The following is a 26,923-nucleotide window of genomic DNA, read 5'->3' as shown; positions in this document are numbered from 1 at the left end:
AGAGAGAGCAGATGGGGATTTCAAATAAATTTATTTAAAATATTTTATATATCAAAAAACTTAACAAAATAACACCACACAAACACATCTAAAGCTTTATGATCTTTTATTATTTGCAAAATTATAAATATTCTTTATATATATGGAGATGTGGAGACATTCATGTCTTACAGTTCATCAACATTAAATAAATAAGGAACTCATTATCCTGTTTACACTCTTTATACAATAATTTAAACAAACGCCCAACAAGTAGAATTATTATGTCATGAACCCACAACATAGAATATCAAGTTTGTCTTTTCTTCAATACTTCATCTCCGATTACTCTTACTGTTCTACTTCATAAAAGAAAGCAACTTTTTATTAACCAAAACCATTACTCCAGTACCTGTGCATTATACCAGGGGTAACCACAGAAGAAAAAAAATGCCTTATCATACTGGTACTTTCTTTCTTTCTGTGAATGTATCAGACTTCATAAGTACAGTATCTTGAGATTGATTTTAAAAAAAAAAACCCATCTTAGTCATATTTGATTATGCATGCTTATGAATGTGTATTTTGAAATTAACAATGTACTGAAACTTGAAATAGCATAATCTGCTTTTCTGCAATATTTATTAAAGAGAGTACACACCCAAATGTAATACCTTTACAATATTTAAAACTAGCTGGCTACAATTTTTTGGTAAAAGCATTATAATTTTGTATTAGAATGGATTGGCTAATCAGTTTTGAAAAAAAAACAACACCAACTACAACACATTTTCGTATTAAGTGATAGACAACCTACATGAAATCAAAATCTACTGTTATTTGAAGGATGCTAGTAATTAGGGTTAAATGGGAGAATGTGTAGGTGCAAAAATATTTTTAAACTGCTGTGCATGTAATGAAAACAAAATATTGTAATAAAAATTCAGAACAACCAACAAAGTACAAAATAATTTTTCTTTTATTACATGTAAGTACCAGTGTTTTGATGAGAACAAAATCTAGAAAATGTCAGACACATGACAAAGAGGCTGTAAATATTTTCGGGTTGTGTGTGAGCTTAGAATGAGAGAAATTTGTCTGTCTAGTGCTAACACTACTCAAGGAGGTTACACCTCTTCTACAGAAAAAAAAAAACAATCCCTGAAAAGTGTACATCAAACAACAATGATGAGAAAAGCATGTCTGATAAAAAGCTGTCTCCTTCTGCACCAACGCAAGAAAAAAAAAATCCTTGTACGTGTATCTATACTCATGAAATCAATTCATAACATTTGCAACAAATCAACGATATAATTTAACGCTTGAAAGAAACAGTAAAAAATAAATAATTTCTCTTTTGAAAGTGTCCAATTGCATATCACACACACAATTACAAAGAAAAAAAAAACCTATGACAAGACATCTGATTGAGTTAATTAAATAAGAAATATTCCCATAAAATTCACAGTTAAGAAACCAGCAAAAGTTCAATCCCAAAGCCTTCTATCTTAAAGAGATTCTGTCCAAAGAATTATGCAGTTGCTGGAATCTTTAATTCATCAAAATAAAATCCAAAACAAATTAACAAAAGGAAATCAGTCTACACGAGTCCTTTAAATAAAGAGGGGGAAACAATAGTTGAGACCGTAACAAAAGAATTTAGGCACATTCAGTGGCATTTGGTGTTTGCGGCATTGATTTCAGTACTTAGTCCACAAAGTCTGCGCTGAAGACCTTTGAAAAGTTCCTTGATTTTGATGTTTGCCATTTTAATAGAAATCTGGGTTGCAGATATTGCTCATAAAGGCATCCAGCTCCTGCTCATGAAGTTGTTTGTTACCTGCTGCAGGTGAGGCAGCTGGGAAACGTCCCTCGTACCTACAAACACACACAATATGTAATAAGATTTAATACCAGTACTCTTAAATGCATATTCATTTATACATAGAACAGAAAACAAAACTTTGTTGCCCATATTCAGAGCCCCTTATTCCTTCAATTTACTGAGCTAGTTTTTTTTTCATTACAATTTTATCTTTTTTTTGGGGGGGGGGGGATTCATTTCTTCCAGTCAAATTATCTTTATTGGATTTGACTCTGACCCCCCCCCCCCCCCCCCCCTCCATTAGATTCCGAAAAATTGAGTAATAATTCATTGAAGGGGAGGTTAATTATCCCCCACTCATATTTAAATTGATTACAAAAATTAAGTATCAGTAAGTTTTTCTTATATCCGGTAGCATATTTCTGCAATGAAATTGAGCGTTTATAACTACTCTGTTAATACTCAGTATTAATGTTTAATCAAATATAATACATCTGAACTAGCTTTTTTTCACCAATTTCAAGCCCAGGGTGTGGGGTGCATATGTACACTACTGCGAATTATATTCAACGGATTAAGGCAAGTTTTTTTTTTGGTTGTTTTTGTATTTTAAGTCAAAAAAGATTTATATGCTCCTCATTACTTAGGTAACTGTATTTCAGTCATCACATATTACAGTATAATTGGTTACTACACGACTTACTTGACTTTATCATTCCGTCCCATGTACATCAGCAAGTGACGTAGCCGAGGCTCCACGTATTGGAATGCACCCATGTTCTTGTGCTCCTCCTGCACCCAGGATATACTGGCGTTGGGGTATTTAGCAATCTCGTCTCTGACCAGATCATATGGGAACGGAGAAATCTAGAAAGGAAAAGAACATGATCATTAAATGTCTTTGATTAGTGCTTAGCATTCATGGTCTTAAGCACTATTTAATGTGTAATATTTTTAACCAAGCATTGTACTCAAGCAACATTTGCTTGCAGATATTCATTGCTGCTGACTAGTATTCTTTCTGCACAAGTTGAATAAAATAAATACAGTAAATCAACTTTTATTCGGGCGACTTTATTTCACTAATTATGGGAGAATCACTGGTTCACGGTGACTTATTTTCACGATTATTATGTAGATCAACTGGAAAATTAACATATCAGCAATATTTGAGGACCGATTCACGGCGAGAAAAGTTGGTTTACAGCACTTGCTTGTGTAAATTAAATGATGCAGATCAGTTTCTTGCCATTTGCAAAATAAGCAAGAGGCCCATGGGCCACATCGCTCACCTGAACAGCAGTTCCTTGTGACATTCTATTTCGTAGCATATGCTTTTTTTCTATTTTTAAACATTGAACCCTTTATGGGGCCCCAGTATTGGTCCGAGGTTTATAGTTGGATTTAACAACATAAATAGTAACATAGGAATGAAAATGTGTAGCACTGTGGCGGGACAGCACGTACAAAGCTTGAAAAAATGAACGTAGAAGAGTTCCACATCAAGAGGAATAACTTTCAGACTGTATAGAACAACATCAAGAAAGATAACTCTTGGTTCCACTATATTAGAGTTCACACAATTTGAGGATCCTTGCATAGTAATCTCACAAATTGTAGCATTATAGTTCTCGAGAAAAACTTTTAAAAACATTTTCAATATATCTTTCTAGGTTAAACTTTGAACCCATCTTGGGGCCCCAGTATTAGTCCAGTACTAAAGCTTTATTTATTTGGAATCTACATTATTTAAGGATGCTTGCATAGTAATCTCACAAGCTGAAGCATTATAGTTCCCTAGAAAAATATTTTTAAACATTTTCCCTCTATATTTCTATGCTAAACTTTGAACGCCTCTTGGGGCCCAGTATTAGATCGAGGGTCACGGATTTTATCATTTCGAATCTACGCTATTTGAGAATGCTTACGTAGTTATCTGACAAATTGAAGCATTGAAAAGAAGATTTTAAAACATTTTCCATTTATACTTCTACATTAAACTTTTAATCCAGCTTGGTCCCCAGTATTAGTCCAGGGGTCACTATTTTAAAACTATCAAGTTATCCAAGGTGTTATGCATGCTAGTAATCTCACAAATTTAAGCATTGTAATTCTTGAGAAGAAGATTTTTTAACATGTTACCTTTATATTTCTATTATAAACTTTGACCCCCTCTTGGGGCCCCAGCATCGGTCCGGAGGGCATGATTTTACCAATTAAGAATCTACAAAAGCCAGGGATGCATGCATAGTAATTCCACAAACTATATCATTGTAGTTCTTGAGAAGAACATTTTTAAACATTTCCTTTATATTTTTTAAAATGTTTAAATTTTGAACCCCCTTGGTGCCCAATTATTTGTCCGGGAGTCACGATTTTTCAAATTAGAATCTACATTATTTAAGGATGTACATGTATGCATAGTAATATCCCAAACTGTTGCATTATATTTCTTGAGAAGAAGATTTTAAAACATTTTCCTATATATGTTAAAATTTAAACCCCTCCTGGGGCCCCTCTTTTTGTCCAGGGGTCACGATTTATACAATTTAGAATCTTCACTATATATACAACCTTTTGAGTAAATATTTGCATTTTTGGTGCAGTAGTTATTGAGAAGAAAATTTTAAAACATTTTTCCTATGTAGTTCTATGTTAAATTTTGAAACCCGCCTGGTGCTCCAGTTTTGGTCCGAGGGTCACGATTTCTACAATTTAGAGTCTTCACTATACATATCAAAGGCCAGAACGCCCACAAAGACCTCGAGCTGACATTTTCTTTAAGATAGGTATCATTAATTCAAATTTCTGTACCAATAGTCATATATCAATTAATATCAGAATAAAAATATTTTGTATAACTAAATTCGTACATATTATCGTATTTTTTGCCAAGCAGACAACATACAAATACACATAAAACATGGGTTCATCAACAAGAGTTCACAATAGCCCTCGCCGTGCACCGGGACACATCCGTCCTCAACCAGGGAGCCCGCGGAGATCCGTGCAGGTGTCACTACAGTATTAAATTTTACTATATATTCTTACTAAAGTTGCACAACTTTACATACAGAATAAAAATTCAAAACGAACTTCTGGAAAAAATCTTCTTGACATATTTTTAAACAACGCTTCATTTACAATTTTCTAGCAAAATACCCACGTGCATCCAGCCAGGCGTGAGACTTTGTTTACCTCCAAGTTACACATGTGTTTGAAAATCAAGCCCGGGCCTTTAACCCCCCCCCCCCCCCCTCCGGAAACAACACGCATCAAAACTTCAAAAGACCTCGCATTAATACAAAACTGGGATAGTTAGACCTCTTACACATTGTTTTTCATCTTATAAAAAAACCAGCTCCTGTTGCGTGCGGAAACGCTCCGAATTCAAAGGAAAATTCGGGAATTTTTTTTCCTCCGCCATGTCAGTGAAATACTTTTATGATACCTGCACGCGCTGTCTGAGTTAGGTCGTACGTACACTTAGTCCATAAATACCACAATATGCAACTATATTTTTATATGCAATTTTAACATCACCATGAGACTGTATACTCAGTACATTTCCTTATAAAATACGTAGTGATGCATTTGTAATACAAAGAATCATAACTCATCATTGTTACAAAAATCGAAGAAATTTCAAAGTTCATAATGTATATAAATTATCTTCTTTCTGCTTTAAACACTCTTTGAACAAATTTTACAGGTTCATCATTTGTATAAGAGGCTAACACATAAACAGTGTTTCCCTAATTATAATAAAACATACTTGTTTTTAAATTGAATTCCCGTGTAAAACAAGATAATCTATGGTATGGTTGTTTACAAATAAATCCACACCACGTGCGTTGATCTGCCATATCTATAATGCTCAACCAAACAAGCTGCAATCTTGCAACAAAATCACAAGATTAATTTATCGCTTATAATTATCTTGGAGACCGTGCCCGATAAATAATAATTTTATATATTATTTTTTATTTTTATCGGGCACGGTATCCAAATAAAATGTAAGCGATGAACTAAAATAATATTAAGTGAATTTTTACACCTTATCTTATTCATCCGTCATTTCTTATTTAAACAACCTTTTATATGAATTGTCAATAACCAGGTAGACACAGTTGGGTTTTTTTTTGGTGCACAATTTAGTTGAATAAATGGAACAAAAGTCATGTAAACATTTTTCCTATAATTTTGTATGTTAAACTTTGAACCCCGCCTGGGGCCCCAATTTTGGTCTTGGGGTCACGATTTTTACAATTTAGAATCTTCGCTATATATAAAAGCTTTTGTGTTAATATTGGCATTTCTGGTGCAGTGGTTCTTAAGAAGATGATTTTTTAAATATTTTCCTATGTATTTCTATGTTAAACTTTGAACCCCGTCTGAGGCCCCAGTTTAAATCCGAGGGTCACGATTTTTACAATTTAGAATCTTAACTATATTTACAAGCTTTTGTGTAAAAATTGGCATTTCTGGTGCAGTGGTTCTTGAGAAGAAGATTTTTAAAGACAGGCACCCTATACTCACTGTTTCGCAATTATCTCCCTTTTGTAAAGGGCTGTACCCTTTATTTTAACAATTTATAATCCCCTTCCCATAAGGATGCTTTGTACCAAATTTGGTCAAATTTGGCCCAGTGGTTTTTGAGAAGAAGTCGAAAATGTGAAAAGTTTACAGACGGACGGACAGACGGACGGACGGACGGACGACAGGTGATCAGAAAAGCTCACTTGAACCTTCGGTTCAGGTGAGCTAAAAACAAAACAGTTTATACTCGGTTTAGAATAACAATTTTTATACTATGTTCTTTAGTAACACAATGGGCAAAATATGAACATGTAAAGAACAACATGCAACAATATGAGGTACACAAAATACAGACTTACCTGTTCAACACGTACAACTGCTACTTCATGTTCTTTCTCAGCTACTTTCCTGGTTTTGGCGATCTCATAGTACACTTTTCCAGTACAGAACACCAGCTTTTGGACTCCTTGGGGTTTCTCCGTGGCTATTCCAGTTTCTGGGATAATCCTTTGGAACTCGGTGTCTCCAATCATTTCATCAAATGATGACCGAGCCTCTGGGAGACGGAGAATGGCCTTGGGGCTCATATTAATCAACTGAAAAAAATCAAAGTACTTGTGTACATGCATCCATCTTTGAACAAATCAAGCACTACTTGCTTGTTAACACATACAAAATGAAAAAATTACCAGTATCCAAATTTTTTTTTAAATTAACAGTAACTGAGTTAATTATCACCAAATAAGTTTCCCATTCTCAATTACCTTTTTTTTTTTTGCCATTAGAAAAAATACCAGTATCCCACAAACTTTAAAATTCTCGTTTACTTAGTTTCAATCACGCACTAGTACCTTCCTCAGAAAGAACCAATTCATTATGATACAGTACTCTTAATCAAAATTTACTTCTCAGTTTTGTCTTTTGCGTATCGACTGGGGTTATCAAAGCAAGCTCAATGACTTACTGGTCTTCTAAAGGGAAGCAGAATCTGTCGACGGATGGCATGGAAGAAGTTCGCTGGTGTGGAGATGTTGCAGACAAACCAGTTGATGTCATGAAGCTGTTGCATTGCAAAGTCATCCCCAAATTTCTGCAAGGAAACAAACACACCAAACTGTAGTGTCTGAATACTAGTACATGTACTCCCTACTTAGAATTATTCATGTGAAGATGTAATGCATTACAATGAATAAGGACAATTAATAAAAAAAAAAATTAGTTTGTCACAAATGATAATGAATATAAATAAAATGGCTCATGATGGTATTTTTTAGTGAAACCTTGAAAAATTATGAAAGGAAACAACAGAGGAAGGCAGAGCATGCTAAATCAACTGAAAGGACAAATAGTCGATCAATGTATAAAAACTAGTAAAAAAAATTATAATTTAAACATGTATAATTGGCATATGTTTTACCTCGCATGTCTCAAGCTATGGTATTAAAATAAATTGGTACATCTACCACATTTTAAAGCAAATTTTTCATCATAACAAAAATGAAACACAAAATCATGAAAAAAGCCTCTTATTTTTCAAACGAAAGGTAAATCTATTTGTAAAAGCTGCTTCGCTGGATCATCTTAAACTAGTGTTAATTTTATAGGTAAAGAAATGAATGAAAATTGAAAATCATCCATACACCATCGACGATCATCAAGGAGGAGGAACTCAACTAACACTAACAACGATAATAAAATTCAGTACATTTTAAATGGTCAAAAACGCATGTAAGCTGTCAGCTTTAGTTTGCAAGCCTATCATAAAGCCTTTTATAGCACTGAAAAAAGAAATGTGCTTTGGCAGCAATGTTTTCTGACCAACTTGATCATGAGGGTGTGCACTATAACCATGCGAACAGTCAATACACAGTTGTGACAACTTAAGACTTATGCTTGCAGACTGTAGTTTATATATCTTGATGGACAACATCATATGTTAATGTATTTGAAAATAATGTTTTTAAATTGTTATGTAAAAAAAAAAAAATAGTTGACTGCTGAAACAAAAATATCCTTGGCACAACTTTCAAAAAGATCTGCTGAAATTTTGTGGATTGATGTGTACTTTATCTAAAAATCAAGGTTTTACAAATATTTCATCTTTTCTCCTCATCATATTTGACCTTAGAGCTATGTCTCATTTAATTTTTAATTTAACAAAACAGAGAGAGAGAGAGAGAGAGAGAGACACACAGAGACAGAGAGAGATTGATCTTTAACACATGTTAATTTAATTGTACTGTAAAAATTTACAACTTAAAATGTCTCATATTGTCTCTAAAGGTAAACATGTATATCATTCACTGAAATTCAGAAACATGGAAAGGGATTCAGTTCACTACAATCATAAAATGGCAGGGGTAACTGAGATGGAATATCACGATGATTTTTAGTACAACAGCAGAGTAATATCATTCCATATTTACTGAGATTACCTCAAGATTGCGTGGGATCTGGAAAAATATATTCATTAGTGGAAACACATGAACATCACAGTTTTTTATACCAGACATTTGAACCAGTTTCTTCATCCTTTAGTTACATTTGACACCCTCCTTCTTACAGGTGTGGTTTTTTTAAATACTATGTACTGTAGATTCCTAATTAAACACAAGGAATTAATATCCGCACGAAATTGAGAGAAGTTCCCCTTCTAGATTATAAGATCTGGCTTTTATTTTTTTTTTCTCATAGCTGTAAACTTTGGGGAATCATTCCAAAAGTTCAGTACTTGCAATTTTATGTTCTCAGGATTTTATTTTTAAAAATGGCTGGATTCCTAATTTAAAAGCTAGCGCTAAATAGGGATTCTAAAGTAAAGTCATGGAAACATACTGATCTGACCAAGGCCTGGACCTAATTTTTTTCCATAGAACTCAAACATTTCAGGACTAAAACTGTGATTTAGCAACAACAGCAACTACAACATACTTTTATTAAATTGGTTTGTTAGATGGGAGACACATACACACAATTAGTACTCTAAAATAAAGACAGTCAAAAAAGAAAGGTGATTACATATTGAGGGCCGATTCATCAGGAGACAATGGTTGACCTGTGCAGAGATATATGTATCCCTAAAGATACCTCAACCTGTTTAAGATTTTGGTGTAAATGTTCATTAAAACTTACCAGTTCCTGGCTTGGGTCGTCGTTTGACATCTGCAGGAATCTCTCCAGTCTGGCACTGGAGTGTTCAGGTCCCTAGTAATCATAATTATAACATCATATGGACGCTTTCCATTTTGAAATATCTTTCTAAATTATTTGTACATGTATAATGTTGTGCAGCAGCTTTAAGGATAATTGCTTATATCATCAAGAATAGAAAGGATCGAACTTATTCCCTGGGCTGCGTTTTACAAAAGAACTTATTATTTACGACCAAATTCTTTAATGCTTTTAATTACAAATTAATCAATGTTTTATTCTATTGGCTGTAAAATATAGTAGTTGAAATCAAAATAATTGTAAATAAATGGTTTTATATACTTTTTTTTCTTCAAAGATCATTCCATGAGACTGAAAATATGTACGTCTTTGTCCTAAGTTCTTTTGTAAAACACGGTCCAGAATGTTTCCTTTTGATACTAATTCTATGACACATACTGGTATTCAATATTATCAATTCACCAGAACAATGTATAGTAGTTGGTTATGTACATCAGTTAAAAAAATGATTTTTTATACATTTCACATGGATCATATAAAATGGATAAGCAGATACAAGATCTAGTTTTACCATGCCCTCATATCCGTGGGGGAGCAGAAGGACCAGCCCGAGCTGCCTGACCCACTTATCCTGTCCACAGGAGATAAACTGATCAATGATTGGTTGAGCAGTGTTAGCAAAGTCCCCAAATTGGGCCTCCCACAGAACCAGACAATTTGGGTCTACCTGGCTGAAGCCCACTTCAAATCCTACAAAAATTACAAGCAGACACATCAGAGACTGCAGTCAATGATTCAGATCTCTAAAGACATCACAATTTGCATAAAAAAAACCAAAACTCCAATAACCATAGACATGTAATTAAAGTTAATTTGCAAAATCTTAAATACCCGGTACATCAATATTTCAAATCCAATGGTTCAAACCAATGGTTGTTTTTTTTATTCAACATTAATTTCTCAATTATATAAGATATCTTTTTTAACATTTTCTTGATGCCAATGAGTTCAATACAAAGAAGATTGAACTGGATACATATACAAAATTAACCTGCGTATACTGTACCAATCCAGTGTTTATTCTTTTCATTGGTATATTTAACACATCATACTCTGACAGTGAGCTGTTAAACATAACAGTTTACCAAACATAGCAAACTCTGATAGTGAGCATTTACACAGAATAGCTTACCTAACACAGCATACTCTGACAGTGAGCTGTTACACACAGTGTAGGGAGCTGGTTTCTTTCCCTCAAACAGACCGTCCAAGTTATTGAGTGGACAGTAGGTCTTCTTGTCGATCAGCTGATCATGGATCACATGATGTCGGTGACTGAAAATACCAATGTTAAACTGTTATAGGAAATCTTGCAATAGGAAGCATATATAAGTACAAAGAAATTATGCCTGTTATTGACATCCCTCTTCATCCAAAACTACTACTACTGACTAGTGCATATAGTATTACAGTGCAATTCTTGTACAGGTATTCATTATTTTCAAGACTACAGTTTGTGCATGTGACACATAAATTCATGTGAAATCTTTGACATAAAATGACCATTCTCTTTCCTGAAATTCAAATCAATTGAATTGGCTATTAATGCTAAAATTGCTTAAGAATAATCTGGCATTGTACAGCTGAACCACTTGAATACTGACCTGAATGTTCCTCTCTCTACATCCTGTCCACTGAGTCTGACCGGGTAGCCATCAATCAGCAGGGACATGTAGGCAATGGTCTCTCCCAGGGCCCAGTCTACAGTCCTGTCCTCAATCATCTTCATACGGGTCTTCAACACTCGCTTCAAACCTATCAAATGTAATTTGTGCATTTAACAATGCAAATCATATTACGATGTAAATTATAATGCAATTATTTGCATTAAACCTGCGACAGTCTCATGCATTGACAGATCAATAGTGACCAAATAAACCAATAAACTTGCCCTCTATCATTTTCTTTTTTACCCAACCTTGTCCAAACATTGCTCATACTTTAAAACAGTAACCAAGTGTTTAATACATGTAAATGTTTATTTACAGTCAAATGTTGAAGTGAGTTTTTAGACATGTATTGAATAAGGCTCTTACTGCTATGAATTTCCAGATCCTTGGGGTATGTGCTGGCCTGTACACCCAGTTTCTGTACTATGTCCTCTGAGATGCCGGTGGGAGCCACCTTCATCTGGTCCTTGTTGACGAAAAAATCGCCCCAGGGTGAGTCGAGCCATTCACTGTTCTTGTTGACCAGGATGCCCTTGGAGTCGTCGTACGCCTTCTTACAGATCTGATCGTACTTCTCGATTTCATTCTGTCAAAATAAGAAAGGTCATAAATTTGTAAACATACTTGAAATGTATAATCTGGCATTAAAATTTGTTCAAAAGAATTTTAGCAGAAATTTACACAAGATTTGTTACAATACACCTACACTTTGAAAATAATGATCAGATTACTTCAACTTTTGGTATGGCAAGTGGGGCTTATCATCAAGACCAGCATATTATGGGATCTTGACTTATATTATTGAACAAAAAATCTGCAGGAAAAGACCTGAAAACCAGTGAATTAAAAAATCCTGCTTTTTAATTTATATCTATGTTATATCAGATTCATTTCTTTTTTAATTGAAAAAAGCCTCAATTATGATTTTTTTCAAATTTTGATTAATGATCCAACTTATTTGGGCTTTAATTTTGATAAAGAAAGGGAATCAAAGTTTTAGGGTTCGAGTCGGAAATCTCAAATGTGCTTATTTACCATCAGCTGAGTTTGCAATTCAATTGGTCGAGATAACTTAATTGATAAAAGCTGTTTTCTTTTTTATTCAAATGATACTAAACCACTTGCATTTGTGAGCCCATATGGTAGCTCAGAGGAGCAGGTATCTGTTTTACTTAACAAGTTAGCCCTGATGAAAATTACCTGGGTACAATTTACAACTTGTATACTAAAAAATATTTTACAAGATTAACACCAGGCACTGTATGTGTGTACATACCTTGTAATCATCCGTTGTGACTACTCCCGAGCTGATTAACTCGGCTGCGTACTTCTCCATCACGGGTTTTTGTTTCTCTATGGCTTTGTACATGATGGGTTGGGTCACGTACGGATTGTCATTCTCATTGTGACCGTTTCTCCTATAGCACACCTATACAACAGATCATCAAATGTTTACATTTGCAAATATGTTTCCTTATATGAACCTATAGAATAGCGAAAACGTTCAATACTGTATGAACTTTTCCATGACGTCACAATGATCATAGCATGCGCTTATCGCTTGGATTATTGTAAACTTTAAATCTCAGTAATTTTTAACAGTTCTGAACAATTTGTCTTTTTTAAACATAAATATAAGTAAAAAACAGCAATGTTTACCGGGATATGAAGTTGGTTGACCATGGTTGGTCATTTGATCAAATGTACTGAGAAGCCCTTTGGGCTTCACAGGATTTGATCATGTGACCAACCAACTTCACATCACAGTGAACTCTTTAACATTGCTGTTTATTTCTTAATTAAATCATCAGATCTAAATATCATACAGTCCTTGCTTATTGGATATATCGAATATCCGGGGTTTTTTTTCCACGTCACAAAATTTGCAAAATTGGGGTAAATATGTAGCATTTTTCATTTGTGTCAATCATTTTTGGCGATTTTAAAAGTTTCTTATAGAAAATAATACAGGATATAATTTCTGCATATTCATTTTTTTGCGATTTGAAAGAGATCGCAAAAAAAGCTAAAATTAGATCATCGCGAAAATTACCAGATATACAGTACTGTATCATTTCAGAGCATAAATCTTTTACAGATTTAATTTTCTTTATGTTATGACATTAATATTTCATGTGCTGCAAATTTTGTTAAACAAATTCTGTTGTTACACACAATAACTGATACAATTTCGGCATGTTGAACTTTTATTTTGCAAAAAGGCTGAAAAAAGGCCCCCAAAAAATCATTGCAAATATAAACTGGACATATGGTGTGTTTATTTGTATGAAAAAGAGAAAACAACTTAGGAATAATGCTTTATAATGAACCCTTCCATATAACTAATAGCTGACCTATCACCTATGACCTCTTCCTTACCAGATCCACCACCACATCTTTTCCAAATGTGGCTCTCCACTCGGCGGCCACCTTACACACGTACACTACTTCCTCTGGGTAGTCTGCATTCACGTGAAAGATGGGGGCGTTAATCACTCGCCCCACATCCGTGGGGTATGGGGAGGACCTCGAAAATCTAGGGTCAGTGGTAAATCCAATCTACAAATATAATCATAAATGAATTTCTCTGCTGGCAACCTTTTCAACATATTCATTTTTTTTACACCTTTGGATTGAAATGAAAGCAAAATTATAATAAAAGCTACTATAATTTGCCAAATACAACTTTTTTCCAGAAAATTTCTTTGTGAGAAAGGAGTGGGTATTAATTTATATACCCCAATGGAATTTTGACACTCTTTTTACAGATAGAACATTGGCTAATGTAATGCAGTACATAGCCTTTATACGTTAACTAACTTACGGACATTTTTAAATAATTAAAGATTATCATTTGAACATATTTAGTAGAAAATGTTTTGCTTTAAATCTGTTGATAGGAAGATTACCGCTTTGCAGAAAGTCATGACTTTAAAAATTTTCAGTACAAAAAATTTCCACCTGCATTACCATGACAGTTTGGTCAAAAGTCTTGGTGCGTATTATACACCAAACTACATTTTTTTTTCAGAATTTTCAGACCCAAAGAGGGAGTGCATATTTTACACAATTGCGTATTATATTCCGCAAATTACGGTAATTGGTTACTGCAGATCCTTTATATTTTGCAAGGTATGATTTTCATGCAAGACCTGGAGATTGACTTGTTTTAACAACTTTAAAGTTTAGATGATCTTTATTTAGATGAGTTTTGCAAAATTACACAAAAATAAAGTTTTTGCACACCTTCAGTAATTAAAAGCAGTAACAGTACAGGTATAAGACAAATAATTCTTGTTTCCTCCCTTGAACTAACCTGGTTGTTGACCACAATGTGGATGGTTCCGTGGGTTGTAAAGGTCGGGAGGTCACTCAAGTGGAGAGTTTCATACACCACACCTTGTCCGGAGAAGGCAGCATCTCCATGCAACAGAATGCTCATAACCTACAATATATTCACAGGACAATAAAGAAACATTTCCATAGATGTTTGTCCTGGCATTTGGTGCTCTGCATTTTCAATAATTTCACTCTAAAATGATTATTTGTCCACTTCAGCTTAAAGATTTTTACAACTTTTTGACACTTCAGGCTCTTGGGTCATGAAATTTAGACAAGTTTACATATCCAACTGAATAGAAGTAATTTAAAGTGGAAAAATAAAACTGATGTCAAATGTGATGATAGCCATGGCACTGACCCTTTTTCCATCTGTATCCCCTACACACTCCTGTTCGTGCCTGGTCTTGCCCTGAGCTACTGGACCCGAGGCCTCCAGATGGGACGGATTGGCCACCACGGCTACATTGATTTCTTTGTTTGTCACTCGGTTCAATCGGTGGTGAGACATTCCCAGATGGTACTTCACATCTCCTGACCCTTCGTCTTCCTCGTTGAGTTTGGAGTCAAACTGACAGAAGATGTTCTCCAATGGTTTTCTGCAGACATTGGCCAGCACATTAAGTCTCCCTCTGGAACAGAACAGAAAGTTGCAATGAGGAACCTGTGCATCCTCAAAAGTTTCAAATTGAAGCACCTAATGGAAAATTTACATCACAGAACATTTTTACTTCCCTTACAGTTTACCAATAATGAATTTTTGTTGAAAATTTAATCAAATTGTGATAAGAACCTGTGAGGCATTCCAACGATGAAGCTCTCCACCCCAAACTCGGTCGATCTATCAATGACCGTCTTCATTCCAGGGATCAGAACCTCACATCCCTCCAAACCGAATCTCTTCTCTGAGGTCCACTTAGTTGATAAAAACTCCTCAAACCTGAAGAAAACACACAATTCAATTTTGTAAAAATATTCAAATAGAATTCAATAATTTTTTTTCACTTGTAACATGCTTCAAGCAAAAAATAAAATCCAAGTCTCATCAAGTTTATGATAAATCTCAAATTAACAAATATGGCAAATATTGTGACCACTGTAGTCATAAGCAGACAACTGTATCATAATAACTTTCTAATTTCGGTGTTCCTCCCTTTGTCATTCTGTTTCATACCTGGCTGGCTGAATATTTATCAAACTTTTCCAGCATGACCTAACCTTTGTGATCTGACGAGACGAGCCAGAGTGATGTGTTTCTCTTCCTTGGAAAATTCCCTGATCCTGGGGGTCTCAAACTTCTCTCGGATCCAGCGAGTCTGCTCCTCATTGTTGATGTGAGTGTACTCGATTCCAATGTGCTTACAATAGATGTTCTACCAAAAACAACACAAATATCAATACTTATCATAATATGTTTAGAATTGTTCTATCTCTCACAAATTCGCATTTTACAAAGGCAGTAAGCCATCATTTGAACAATATGAGCTGCAATTTTTATGTACAAAATTCTTTTGTAAAATTCTAATTTACTAATCCAATGACAGAGAAATGTTGAGAAATTTAAAGTCACTGGTTGAATCAAACTTGCATGCTTATTCTTCTGTACAAACCTCAAGTCTACACATTATTTGTACAAACCTTTAATCTACAGATTAAATGTACCGTACAAACGTTGTGTCTATCAATTATTTGTACAAACCTTTAATCTACAGATTATGTTGCATACAAACCTTGAGTCTGTCAATTATTTGTACAAACCTCAAGTCTATAGTTTATATTGTACCATACAAACAAAAACTCTATTATTAAATGTACTGTACAAACCTCAAGTCTATAGATTATATGTACTGTACAAACCTCAAGTCTATATATTATATGTACCATACAAACCTTAAGTCTATAGATTATATGTACAGTACAAACCTCAAGTCTATAGATTATATGTATTGTACAAACCTCAAGTCTATAGATTTTATGTATTGTACAAACCTCAAGTCTATAGATTCTATGTATTGTACAAACCTCAAGTCTATAGATTATATGTACAGTACAAACCTCAAGTCTATAGATTATATGTACCATACAAACCTCAAGTCTATAGATTTTATGTATTGTACAAACCTCAAGTCTATAGATAATATGTACCATACAAACCTCAAGTCTATAGATTATATGTACAGTACAAACCTCAAGTCTATAGATTATATGTATTGTACAAACCTCAAGTCTATAAATTATATGTACAGTACAAACCTCAAGTCTATAGATTATATGTACCAGTACCATATAGACCTCTATTTGTATGAACCTCGTCTGGGCCAAAAGATTATTTGTACACAAACCTCAGGTCAGCAGATTATTTGTACACAAACCTCAAATCTATAGTTTATTTGTACACATCTCTAGTCTGTGGATTTTTTGTACTAACCTCAAGTCTACGGATTATCTCTCTCAAGGTTAATGACTTTTCTTCCCCTCCTATGTACGTCACACTGTCATCTGGTAGATAAAACTTCCTGTCTAGGTCTTTTTCACCTATAAATTTCCAACCACAATGATATACTTGACAGTTAGTACACATAAAAGTAAATATCAAATACAGTAAACAAAGCAAATCAGGAAATTTATCTACTTAAACTCATTTTACATTTTTTGCTTTATTAAATCAGTACTGTTTCTTTATTTGTTGCATTCTTAGTCAATATTCTTGAGAGAAAAAAATACAGCATTTCTTGTCAAAAACAAAAGTGGACTAATGAAATTCTTAAATCTTTATGACAATTGATTTGAAATGTTTATATAGCGAGTGCAGTTTAATAAATCCAAATAAATAAATAACTGTAGTGTACAATCTACACACATTAACATTACACCAGTAACATCATTATTTACATATAAATCTCAACTTTACAGCATAGTTAACAGATAGTGTCTATTTAAAGCTGAGTACATCTACCTGTATACAATAACTATTTACAGTATAGTGTACCTATGCAATAACAGCACCATGCATTTGTATAGTAACTTTTTACAGGATAGTATATATATACATTAACTTCTACAGCAATATTTACAGTATATTCCTATCATATTGTTAGCATAACTCAGCACAATTACATTTTCCATGTACTTGTCGTATGTTGTTTACACAGCTCAACACTGCCTGAAATCTTGCTTTTTTCATTACAACATGAAGTTTGTACACATTTTTGTATATTAAAGCTTTTTTTCTGTTTTAATTTTTCCCTAACTCCTTCAATGGTCATAACAGCTTTATGATATGCATGTGTAAGCTCAGATTTTAAGGGCCTTAAATCCGCAAGTGGTACATGTTTAAATACATTAATTCTCCATGTGCTAAGCCATCTTTAATTCATTATACAATCATTTGTCTCTTACATCTTTAGTCACACAACTAATACTATCCAAATACTTCTATAGCCCTTTCAAACATGTAAATAGGACAGAATTAACATTGAGATGGAGAGATGCAGGGATAATATAATTAATCTATTAAGCATAGGATCAGATGTAAACCACAAGTAAGGTCAATCATTATCTATTGCCGATTTCACAAATGAGTCGAATAATTCATTCTACCACCCTATAATAACTACCTTTTATTCTGATGAGAAATTAAGGCTTTGTGAATGTGACAAAAAAAATCAATGATGGCATAATAACTTTTTTTTTTTTTTTTTTTAATTATGTCTCTGAGTAAACATAATGTGATGGTGGTGTTTTGCAACTATGTAATTTAACTTGTCTTTGGAAGTCTCTGCTACTTTTTCATGAAATGCCAAATTCACTGAGTTAAAATCGTTCAACACGTGAAAATTTTAAAAAGCAAAATGATATTTTCTAAATTTAAATAATTAGGTAATGAATGCTTACAAACAATTGCAGTGATACAACTGCTGCTATTTGTATTAGGTGAAATATAATGAAGGAAAATAACATTCTATTGATTTTTACACAAAAAAGAACCATTATCAGCCATATTATACAGTGTCCATGGTGAATGTATATGTACAGATGTTTGTTTAGGATTTTTTTAAAAATGGCCACACATTTCCTTATAATTACAATAAAGTTAAAAAAAAATTAAGTTACTAAAATGAAGTACTTAGTATTTAAGATCCTTTTAACTGTTGGATATATCCTGTACAAGTAGGAAGTGGGACAAATGTGCTTTTACATGCATTTTACATGCAGTGGGATAAATGCATACCAACAGCATGTAGCATGATAAAACATGAGCTTCAACCTCGCAACAAATCAAAATCAATATATTATATGCTGTCCATGGTATAACTTAATCTCTACTACTGTTTTAATTTATAAATAAATCATTAATAAATATTGCAATATTTCACACAATAACTCACTTTCTTTTCAGAAAAAATTACTTTGTGGCCAAAAGAGTATGGAAATCCATAAATTTTATGCAATTAATAGTATTTGCTAGTTGTTTACCATGCAAAGTGTTTTGGCTTTTAAAAATAAGGAAAATATTTTGTGTGGTATTTACTGGTCAGCTTGTCGACTGGCTTACAATATTTTTGTCAGGATACAACTATAAATATTTTTGTGAAACAGGTAGATTTAAATTACTGGAGAAAATCTGGAGAAAAATCCACAAATCATTCAAAATTGACACTTTGTGGGTCATTCTCTGTCCATATTGTCAGTATCACTTCTCTAACAAGATTGACTGCCAGTTTCCAAATGATTTATGCAAATAATTCAAGAGGGCTGGATGGCTGAGGTCAGTTTTAGACTAACATATTTAAATAACTTTGTCAATGAGAAGAAAAGCTCTACATCATTTTCAAATTTTAAATCTGAAATATCTGGAAATTTTTCTTAAAAATGAATGTTTCTTTTATTCTGTTTTTCAGAAATTTACATCACAAAATAGACTATTGCATATAAGATGGAGATTGTTTATGATTTTTTTTTCACCTGCTCATTATTCCTACTTCCAAAACATATAGACAAGTTTTTTAATCTACCTACATTTTTAAAAAATGTTGTCTTAAATCCGACATAATGGGAGAACTAATCTACTTATGGCACAGAAGTGCAGGTAAAGAAAATCTCTTTCCATATCTAATGTTATGCAACCTTTTAAGAATATACCATCAGGGTGCCTTAATTTCAATTCAAATTAGTTAAATTATTATGTCAATAAACTTGATATAATTGGATGTAAATGTTGAATTCTTACAAGATGGATTTGGATTAATAGTATTACAAGATTTGCCATATCAATGAGAGAGTGAGAGATAATTTTTTAAAATCCAGCTTAACACCGTCTAAAACCTGTTTAAACCGGTTTCAAGCTCGTGGTTACCTGCTTACATAGATCAGTCAGTAAAATTTAAATCCAGTATGCAAACATGATCAATTTACATATAAGATATTTGTATATTCTCTCTCTCTCTCTCTCTCTCTCTCTCTCTCTCTCTCTCTCTCTCTCTCAACTATCAAAGGACAACATCCACAGTATGATAGGCTGTTTAGTACATGTATTTCAATTTCAATCCAAATTTAAATACATGCACTATACATGTGTATGAGGATATATGCAAAAACGATGAAGTTATGCAATATTGCATTGAGAGAAAAAAAAAAAAACACCCAAACACATCACCAAGCATGCAAACACAATAAAACTTGTTCCTGTCCGGAACAACATGCAACATTCTGTGCTTTATGCTTTCAGTTTCCTTCTCCAACTGATAATTTATTCTATTTTATGAATTTGTTGAGGAAAATTTTAGAATATTTCATTTTGCATTACCTGGTACATGTACTGGTACATAGTTGTACACAAAAAAACTGAAAACATAGTCACACATTCCCACAATGAAATTTGACTAAGATTAAGAATCCATGTAAAAATCCTCTGAACATGCATCATCACAAAACTCTTTGTCTTTACCACCCTATTCCCTCTGACAATCTAGTCTGAATACTTGGAAAAAGGACCTTTTCTGTATCTAAGTACCTGAACAATATTCTGTATCACAAAAATGTTTATGCCAGAGTGTTATGAAATAATCTTAATTTATTTAGGTGGACACTACCAGTATCACAAATAATTTAGCTAACCCTTCAATGGTAAATTTTATTCAAATTAAAAAAAAAATAAATTGGAATTACATCATTAATTTTAGAACTCGTGAAATTTCCTTGAAAACTACTTATAATCAGACAGGTAATCTTGATTACATGAAGCATCTGGCTATCTTCAAAAAATTGTTTGTGTGCCATCTTCCAAATGAGGAAAAAGTACCCCACTCTATAGTTTCATTTACAATCTGAGCCCTATTTTTTATTTGTTTGTGATCTATTACTACTGTAACCAACTTTTATTCGTGTGCAAAAATTTTACACAAGGTTCCTGAGAGCCTTATTGTCGCGAATATTTCTTGCCGTAAACCAGTTTTTGTTGTTTGGTAGTTATAACAAAATGGATTTTGATAAGACTTGCTCGTGAAAATAAGTTGTGGCAAACCAGTTCATCTCTGGTAAATCGCAAAGTAGAGTTGTCAAGAATAAAAGTTGGGTTTCAGTATTTTAATTTAGCACAATTTTTGGAAGGAAAAAATCAATCGAAAGTTTTAACATTGACGCAAGAAGGTAAACAGACAGTTTTTTTAAAGATCATGGCCTCAAAGTACTGCAGGCAGAAAGACAATATTATGATAGCTAGCAGAGCTGCGATTGGTTGTAGAAATCTATATTGTAAGATAATCTTTGCAGTGGAACTATGATTAATTTTTTTTATAGCAGTTGGGTCTACAACAAAGCTTTTCTAGAAGCATTCATTTCTATGAAAAAAAAAACAAAGAAACAAAAATACCCTAAAAAAAAACTGTACAATAATTGGACTTTAGGCTTAATTTCAAACTTCTAAAAATCAAGTTAGCCTTTAAGGAAAAATATCTTTCATTCATAAAGCAGCAGAAATTGTTATTGTGTTAGCAAATATTTTGTTTCTTTTTCTTAACTTTACTTGAATTATTAGATTCCAAAGGATGCAAGAGAATAATAAATGGTCAAAAGTAACACGATTGCAAAAAGCAATTTCCAGGAAAACAGTTTGTACCACCACAACCTAAGGATTTTTGCAACAATTTCTTACCAAACTGGAAATGATTGTAAGCTAGTTCTAGTCCCATGTTAGAGAAAGTGTGATCATTTATTCCCAGTGGGTCTAAGTCGGCATAGTGATGGCCACGTTCCTATGGCAACGAAAACAAAAGAGGGGAAACAATGAAATGAAATAATGAGATTGGTAGAGAATAACCCCATGCTCCTTGAACTGAATGTTTTGCATCATTTGCCGCTCTGTGTCGAAAAACTGCAAATAAAAACTTTGCTGCATTTTTTACTTAAATTTCACTCGTTCTCTGAAAAATGTCAATTAAAGATAAAAAATTAAGAACCGATAAAAATAGATCTTGAATATTAATACTGCTAAGGTGACCCTCTAGGTATATATTGGATTTCTAATAGCTTGTGATCAGGTCTGATATTTATCAAGTTTTCTGTTCCTATCCCTTGGAAAAGGAATATAAAAAAGAAAGCTTTGAGGATAAAAACCCAATCACAAATCATGGGAGATTGTGGTATCACATGTTTTAATCTGGTCTTTCATTAGAAATGTATCAACACACCACCTCAACTTAAAAATTTCAGTGTTACATTAAATTCAAAAGGTTCAAAAATACATGGTTGACATCTATGGATACTCATATTAAACATGTGACACATTTGCATTATTTCTGGTCATGAATGTAGCATTGCATTAGAACACAGCTCAGGCAATAAAGAACAGGCCACAAGAATGGTCATATTTGTCCTTGGCGCAATGGAAGCAGATAAACCCAAATCACACTGTTTAATAAAGCCACAAGCTGCAAAAAGGGAAGGTCGATACTGAAAAAATTTCTCCTACAGGGAATTCATCCAACAACAAAAAGAATCTATACACGAAGAAGTCAACAAATTAGAAAACCTCTAGAAGAAAACATATGGATCAATAGCACACAACTCCACCTCATGCAGCTAGAAATACATATGGTACATTCAAACAACCTTCATAAATATTCATAAATGATATATACATATTCATATGCATACATGTGATTAAAAGAAAACCTGTACACAAGTACTGATGTATAGGTGCTACTCAAAAGTTATATACAACATCTGCTCTGTGCCAGGTATACCCACCAAAGTTGTGGGAGCTCAGCATCAGGCTTTTGGGACTTTCTGCTTCCAAGTCCGCTGAATTAATTCCCAGCGGGTCCAAGTGTGCAATCTTATGCCCTCTTTCCTAATGGTTGAAACATGGGATGACAAGAGTGAAGTATGATGAGGGTCTATTAAGACCATTTTATGAATGAAAAAAAAAATGTTATGAACCAGTTTTACAATGTATAAGAAAATTTTATATTTTATGATCATCAAATTATTGGAAATCTGTTTTAAAAACAGTTTAAAAGCAAAATTTGGTTTTCTTGTCAATTTTATTTTAAAAACTGGTTCACAATTTTTTTTTAAATAAACAACCAAGTTTAACAATTTGACTCATACAGATGTGCCACACAGCAAAATTATCCAAAAATCATTTTATCTTCACTTCTTTTCTTAGTCCATGCAACACTGGTCAAAACCAGTTTTGTAATGGAAAAGTTCACTGTTTCAAAATTGCTACAGTACGTAATCTACATCTTGTGTATGAAAATTTGCTCCAGATATTTCGCTGCATGACACAACAATGTAATTACATATAACAGAAGAGTGTAAACAGTATCTAAACATGAACACTTTGACCTCGTTTCCCTTCATGTCTGTAGCAGCTGGCCTTATAAAGGACTATTATGGTACAAAACTAGGCTATAAAAAACAAAAGTTTCTTTGACGTCTAAGTTAATCTTTACCAACAGATTGAAGTATAGTGATCTGTACAAAAAACTGCAGAGATTTGGGTAAATGAAGGCGCATCAATATTCATTTCAGCTGATTTCTAACACCAGTGCTCGCGTTGTCACACTGAAACACCAATCAATGATGCTCTTGAGAAGTAAATATGTGTCATTACAATTCCGACACAGCAATTTGCAGCATTGCCTGACCATTATCTTTGTCATTTATATTCACTAAAAAATCCTGCAACTAGTATTGCTTACGCACAAGGAAATATTGGGACGAGTCTTGCGCAAAATGTCAGTCAATCTTGTGATTACTGATTAGATAGAAAATCTCTGTAATTGAAAGTAAAAGCAGCAATTAATGACGTCATGATCTTGTAGGAAATATTTCCGTTCCAGAACAGAGACTAAAATGTGTTGAAACAAGTGAATTGCTGTGTGCAGATGATCTAAAGACTGAAATTTCCTGAAAAACAAGCTGTTTTCTATGAACCTGCAGTAGTGTACCTTTATAACAATACAGTGTATTAGTCAAAATGAAATAAAATTCAGGTTGCATTCAAGAAATAAATCTAACCAGTTCAATCATAATATACAAATAACTTGCATAACATAACAATTATCAAGACAAATTTCTTTTTCTCATTCAGCTAAGCATTTCATATTTTACACATATATCATTATCATGAATAACAAAAATTTTGTTTTTGAAGTTGCATCAAACGTTTTAGATCAAAACTGATTTCAATAAAAATACTTTGAATTTTTTTGTTCATGAACCCACCTGATAAGATCGAATGAGACTCTGTACGTGGTAGTATTCTTGGCTCTGTTTGTATGTATTTACAGAGGACGAAGGTTGAGCATGTGGCGCCAATTGAGCAGGACTGGCAAATTCCCCGTATCTAAAATACGCATCCCAGGACTGTAAAAGACCAAAAAATTATTATTATCATAATTGCACCCTAAATTCTTCTCTACATAAAATAGCAAAAAAGGAAGTTATATTTTGTTCATTGAAAAGAGATGTAGGGGAAATATTGTAAAATTAAGCATAGAATAAATACTAGATGACTTGCGTGAACAAAATAAATAACATGATGCATGTAAATTGCAACTACTTTAGACAATTATGACATTTGTGTGTAATTTGTGCCTTTTACCATGTTTACTTCACTTTGAATGTTATGTCAGTATTACGCAATCTGTCACTTTGAAGAAACTAATGGCTCAACGACACAAATTTCGTGTTAGGAGACATAGAAATCTCTGTGACATTGAAAACGCTTCCCAACATACCTATGTGTTGTTATGTGCAATGCAGCTACTGAAGTTAGTTACAGATGTGATAAAAGCTTTGAATTAATAATTATTTGTCTGTTGACTCATCCTAAAAAACCCTTACACATTCTTTGAAAAGGAAACCATATGTGTGCACAGAAATAACCCTTTAATATTGTCATCAAATGCATTATTACATAAGTGGTATATATTGATTTTCATTTCAAGAGCACTATCATGTTACTATATTATTAAGTTTAAAATCTACCTATATCCACTTTGATGAAAGAAACAGCTCTTACTTAGATAAAACATTTCTCTCAAGTGTATCAAAAAATCTAACAAAATTTGCACATATATAAATCTTTTATCATTTAATATGGAGTAAGACCATGTCTGGATATCTACAGCACATAACACTAATAAAAGGCTGAATGTTTCTAAGCTTTTAAATAAATAAGGAAGGGTGTGTTGTATTCTGCTTTTTTACACTTGACAAATTTGGACCATAAAGTGAGGAAACTTATTTAATGTTACAATTTTTTATTACTTATCTTTAATAATATATACAATTTATAAAATCAAAATATTAATGAATTACCGGTATCAGAATAACTACTTGAACATGTAATACTTAAAATCTCAGCTTGTTTATATTTAATTCTAATTTCTATGAGAGGATAATTAACTGTACCAAGTTGTTTGCACAATAAAATGCAGTTATTTCTCTCCTTATGATATGACTTTGTTTGTAATGTCAATAATCAAACATTGTAGGCATTCAATTTTGATTTAGATAAACAATTTTTGAGGGTCAAATCTAAATCATTTAGAATGGCACTTAATGACATGCTAACATAGTAAGAGCACGCAAGAACATTTATAGATAGATAAAAATTCTACCAGTGACCTACAAGGATACCTGTCCTAAATTAGAAATGAACAGGTGTACGATACCAATTCATCATGCTAACAGCTTCCTGTCATCTCAGATATAAAAATAGCACCAAAGGTAGAGCATATCTCTCTCCTCAGTGTATATCTTTTTATAACATATTCTTTTAGTTTTAATAATAGAATTTTAAAAAAAAACCAACAAAGCTTGTTTCGTTGACAGTTGGTTGGAATGACTACACAAGATGATGAAATTTTCACATCATTCAAATGAATATATCCAAATCCCATTCTAAAAACATGAATCACCTTGTGCACACTGGAAGGATCTTGCAGCCATGCTTCGTACATGTGTTCTGTGTACACTGAAGAGCTGCCATTGAGAAAGGAGTGGGTTGTTTGAGCCCTGTCCGAGAGGGTTTGCACACTGGCACAAGTCCTTTGAAGTAGAATTCCTAGGGTCTGTGGTTTGGAAAGACCCGAGATAAATGTTTTTACACGATACATTTTCACGTCTTTTTGAAATGCAAGTGTCTTTTCGTGTGACAAAATCTACACATATGCTCAAAAGCCAGCGTGGCGATTTTTTGACAAATCGCCGCAGGCACAACACGCTCGGTCAAACTCACACCCCAGGACAGTAGCCGTGTTGTTTCCCAGGGATAAGTAGGAATATAAACTTTTCCAGACCGGTGGTTTTATTCAATATTTTTCGATACTCTGCTGTATACTGTCAAGGTCATGCAACAGGGAAAAACCGGTAATTTTCTGTGTTTTTAACTTGATCGCTGAAAAAATACAAACATTATATTCATTAATCCTTTGTCCACAACTTTACATTCATTAAAAACCATGGGTTTGTAATGAAATTCTTTAAAATTACTTACAAATGTCGAAATATTGCGGACACCGAGTCCTTGTGGTAACTTTCTTCTAAATAAACTGTGCTAGTTACGCGTCGTTTGATTGGATGATTTTAATACACCAATGAAATATAACGTTACAATTTGATAATTGAGTTATCTTTCTTTGAATAAATCATAAAAAATCAACCCATAAATTGATGTTTCAATATTTTTGATAAATCGTATTAGTAAAGAACATTAAATTCATTTCATACTTTTGTAGTATTGTACATTTTTTCTGATTCTATCTGGGACAATTTCGGGTAAATAGTGAAACGAATCTTGAAAACATTATGTAATAAATTAATTGTA

The 26,923-nt window shown here is 33.2% G+C and overlaps 2 protein-coding genes across 5 annotated transcripts in view; one reads left to right on the top strand and one right to left on the bottom strand.

Annotated features, from left to right (window-relative positions):
- LOC128167780 (uncharacterized) overlaps window positions 1–11,459 on the top strand; it is a 66,943-nt gene extending 55,484 nt beyond the window's left edge. Inside the window, exon 5 of the mRNA XM_052833692.1 lies at window positions 11,448–11,459. The gene's annotated coding sequence lies outside the window, so the exon portion shown is untranslated. The remainder of the gene's footprint in view (window positions 1–11,447) is intronic.
- Window positions 90–26,682, bottom strand: LOC128167770 (2-oxoglutarate dehydrogenase complex component E1-like). 4 transcript variants are annotated; one of them, XM_052833667.1, is made up of 21 exons: window positions 26,594–26,682; window positions 26,016–26,494; window positions 24,316–24,456; window positions 22,831–22,933; window positions 17,012–17,118; window positions 15,802–15,956; window positions 15,377–15,523; window positions 14,945–15,215; window positions 14,561–14,689; window positions 13,624–13,803; window positions 12,521–12,673; window positions 11,611–11,830; window positions 11,179–11,329; window positions 10,707–10,849; window positions 10,086–10,264; window positions 9,476–9,547; window positions 8,779–8,796; window positions 7,308–7,433; window positions 6,703–6,939; window positions 2,508–2,671; window positions 90–1,857 (listed from the first exon to the last, which is right to left on the bottom strand). In XM_052833667.1, exons 2-21 carry the CDS (start codon window positions 26,211–26,213, stop codon window positions 1,749–1,751), a joined length of 3,003 nt encoding a protein of 1,000 aa, XP_052689627.1. In that variant the 5' UTR covers window positions 26,214–26,494; window positions 26,594–26,682; the 3' UTR covers window positions 90–1,748. The 4 variants fall into 4 exon arrangements, with proteins under 4 accessions (XP_052689627.1, XP_052689628.1, XP_052689629.1 ...); XM_052833668.1 differs by lacking the exon at window positions 22,831–22,933 and adding an exon at window positions 21,737–21,836; XM_052833669.1 differs by lacking the exon at window positions 8,779–8,796.
- Between the last annotated feature and the right edge of the window lie 241 nt (window positions 26,683–26,923).

The sequence above is a fragment of the Crassostrea angulata genome, chromosome 10 (assembly GCF_025612915.1).
Source record: "Crassostrea angulata isolate pt1a10 chromosome 10, ASM2561291v2, whole genome shotgun sequence".
NCBI classification, from domain to species: domain Eukaryota; kingdom Metazoa; phylum Mollusca; class Bivalvia; order Ostreida; family Ostreidae; genus Magallana; species Magallana angulata.
Note: the sequence above shows the minus strand (reverse complement) of the source record. Positions and strands in the feature narration are given on the sequence as shown.

Coding starts and splice junctions, on each gene's coding strand:
- LOC128167770 (XM_052833667.1), bottom strand. CDS start 26,213: ATGTATCGTGTAAAAACATTTATCTCGGGTCTTTCCAAACCACAGACC. Junction 15,957..17,011: donor AGATAATCCGTAGACTTGAG/GTTAGTACAAAA, acceptor TGTTTTTGGTAG/AACATCTATTGTAAGCACAT. Junction 12,674..13,623: donor AAGATGTGGTGGTGGATCTG/GTAAGGAAGAGG, acceptor TCTGTTGTATAG/GTGTGCTATAGGAGAAACGG.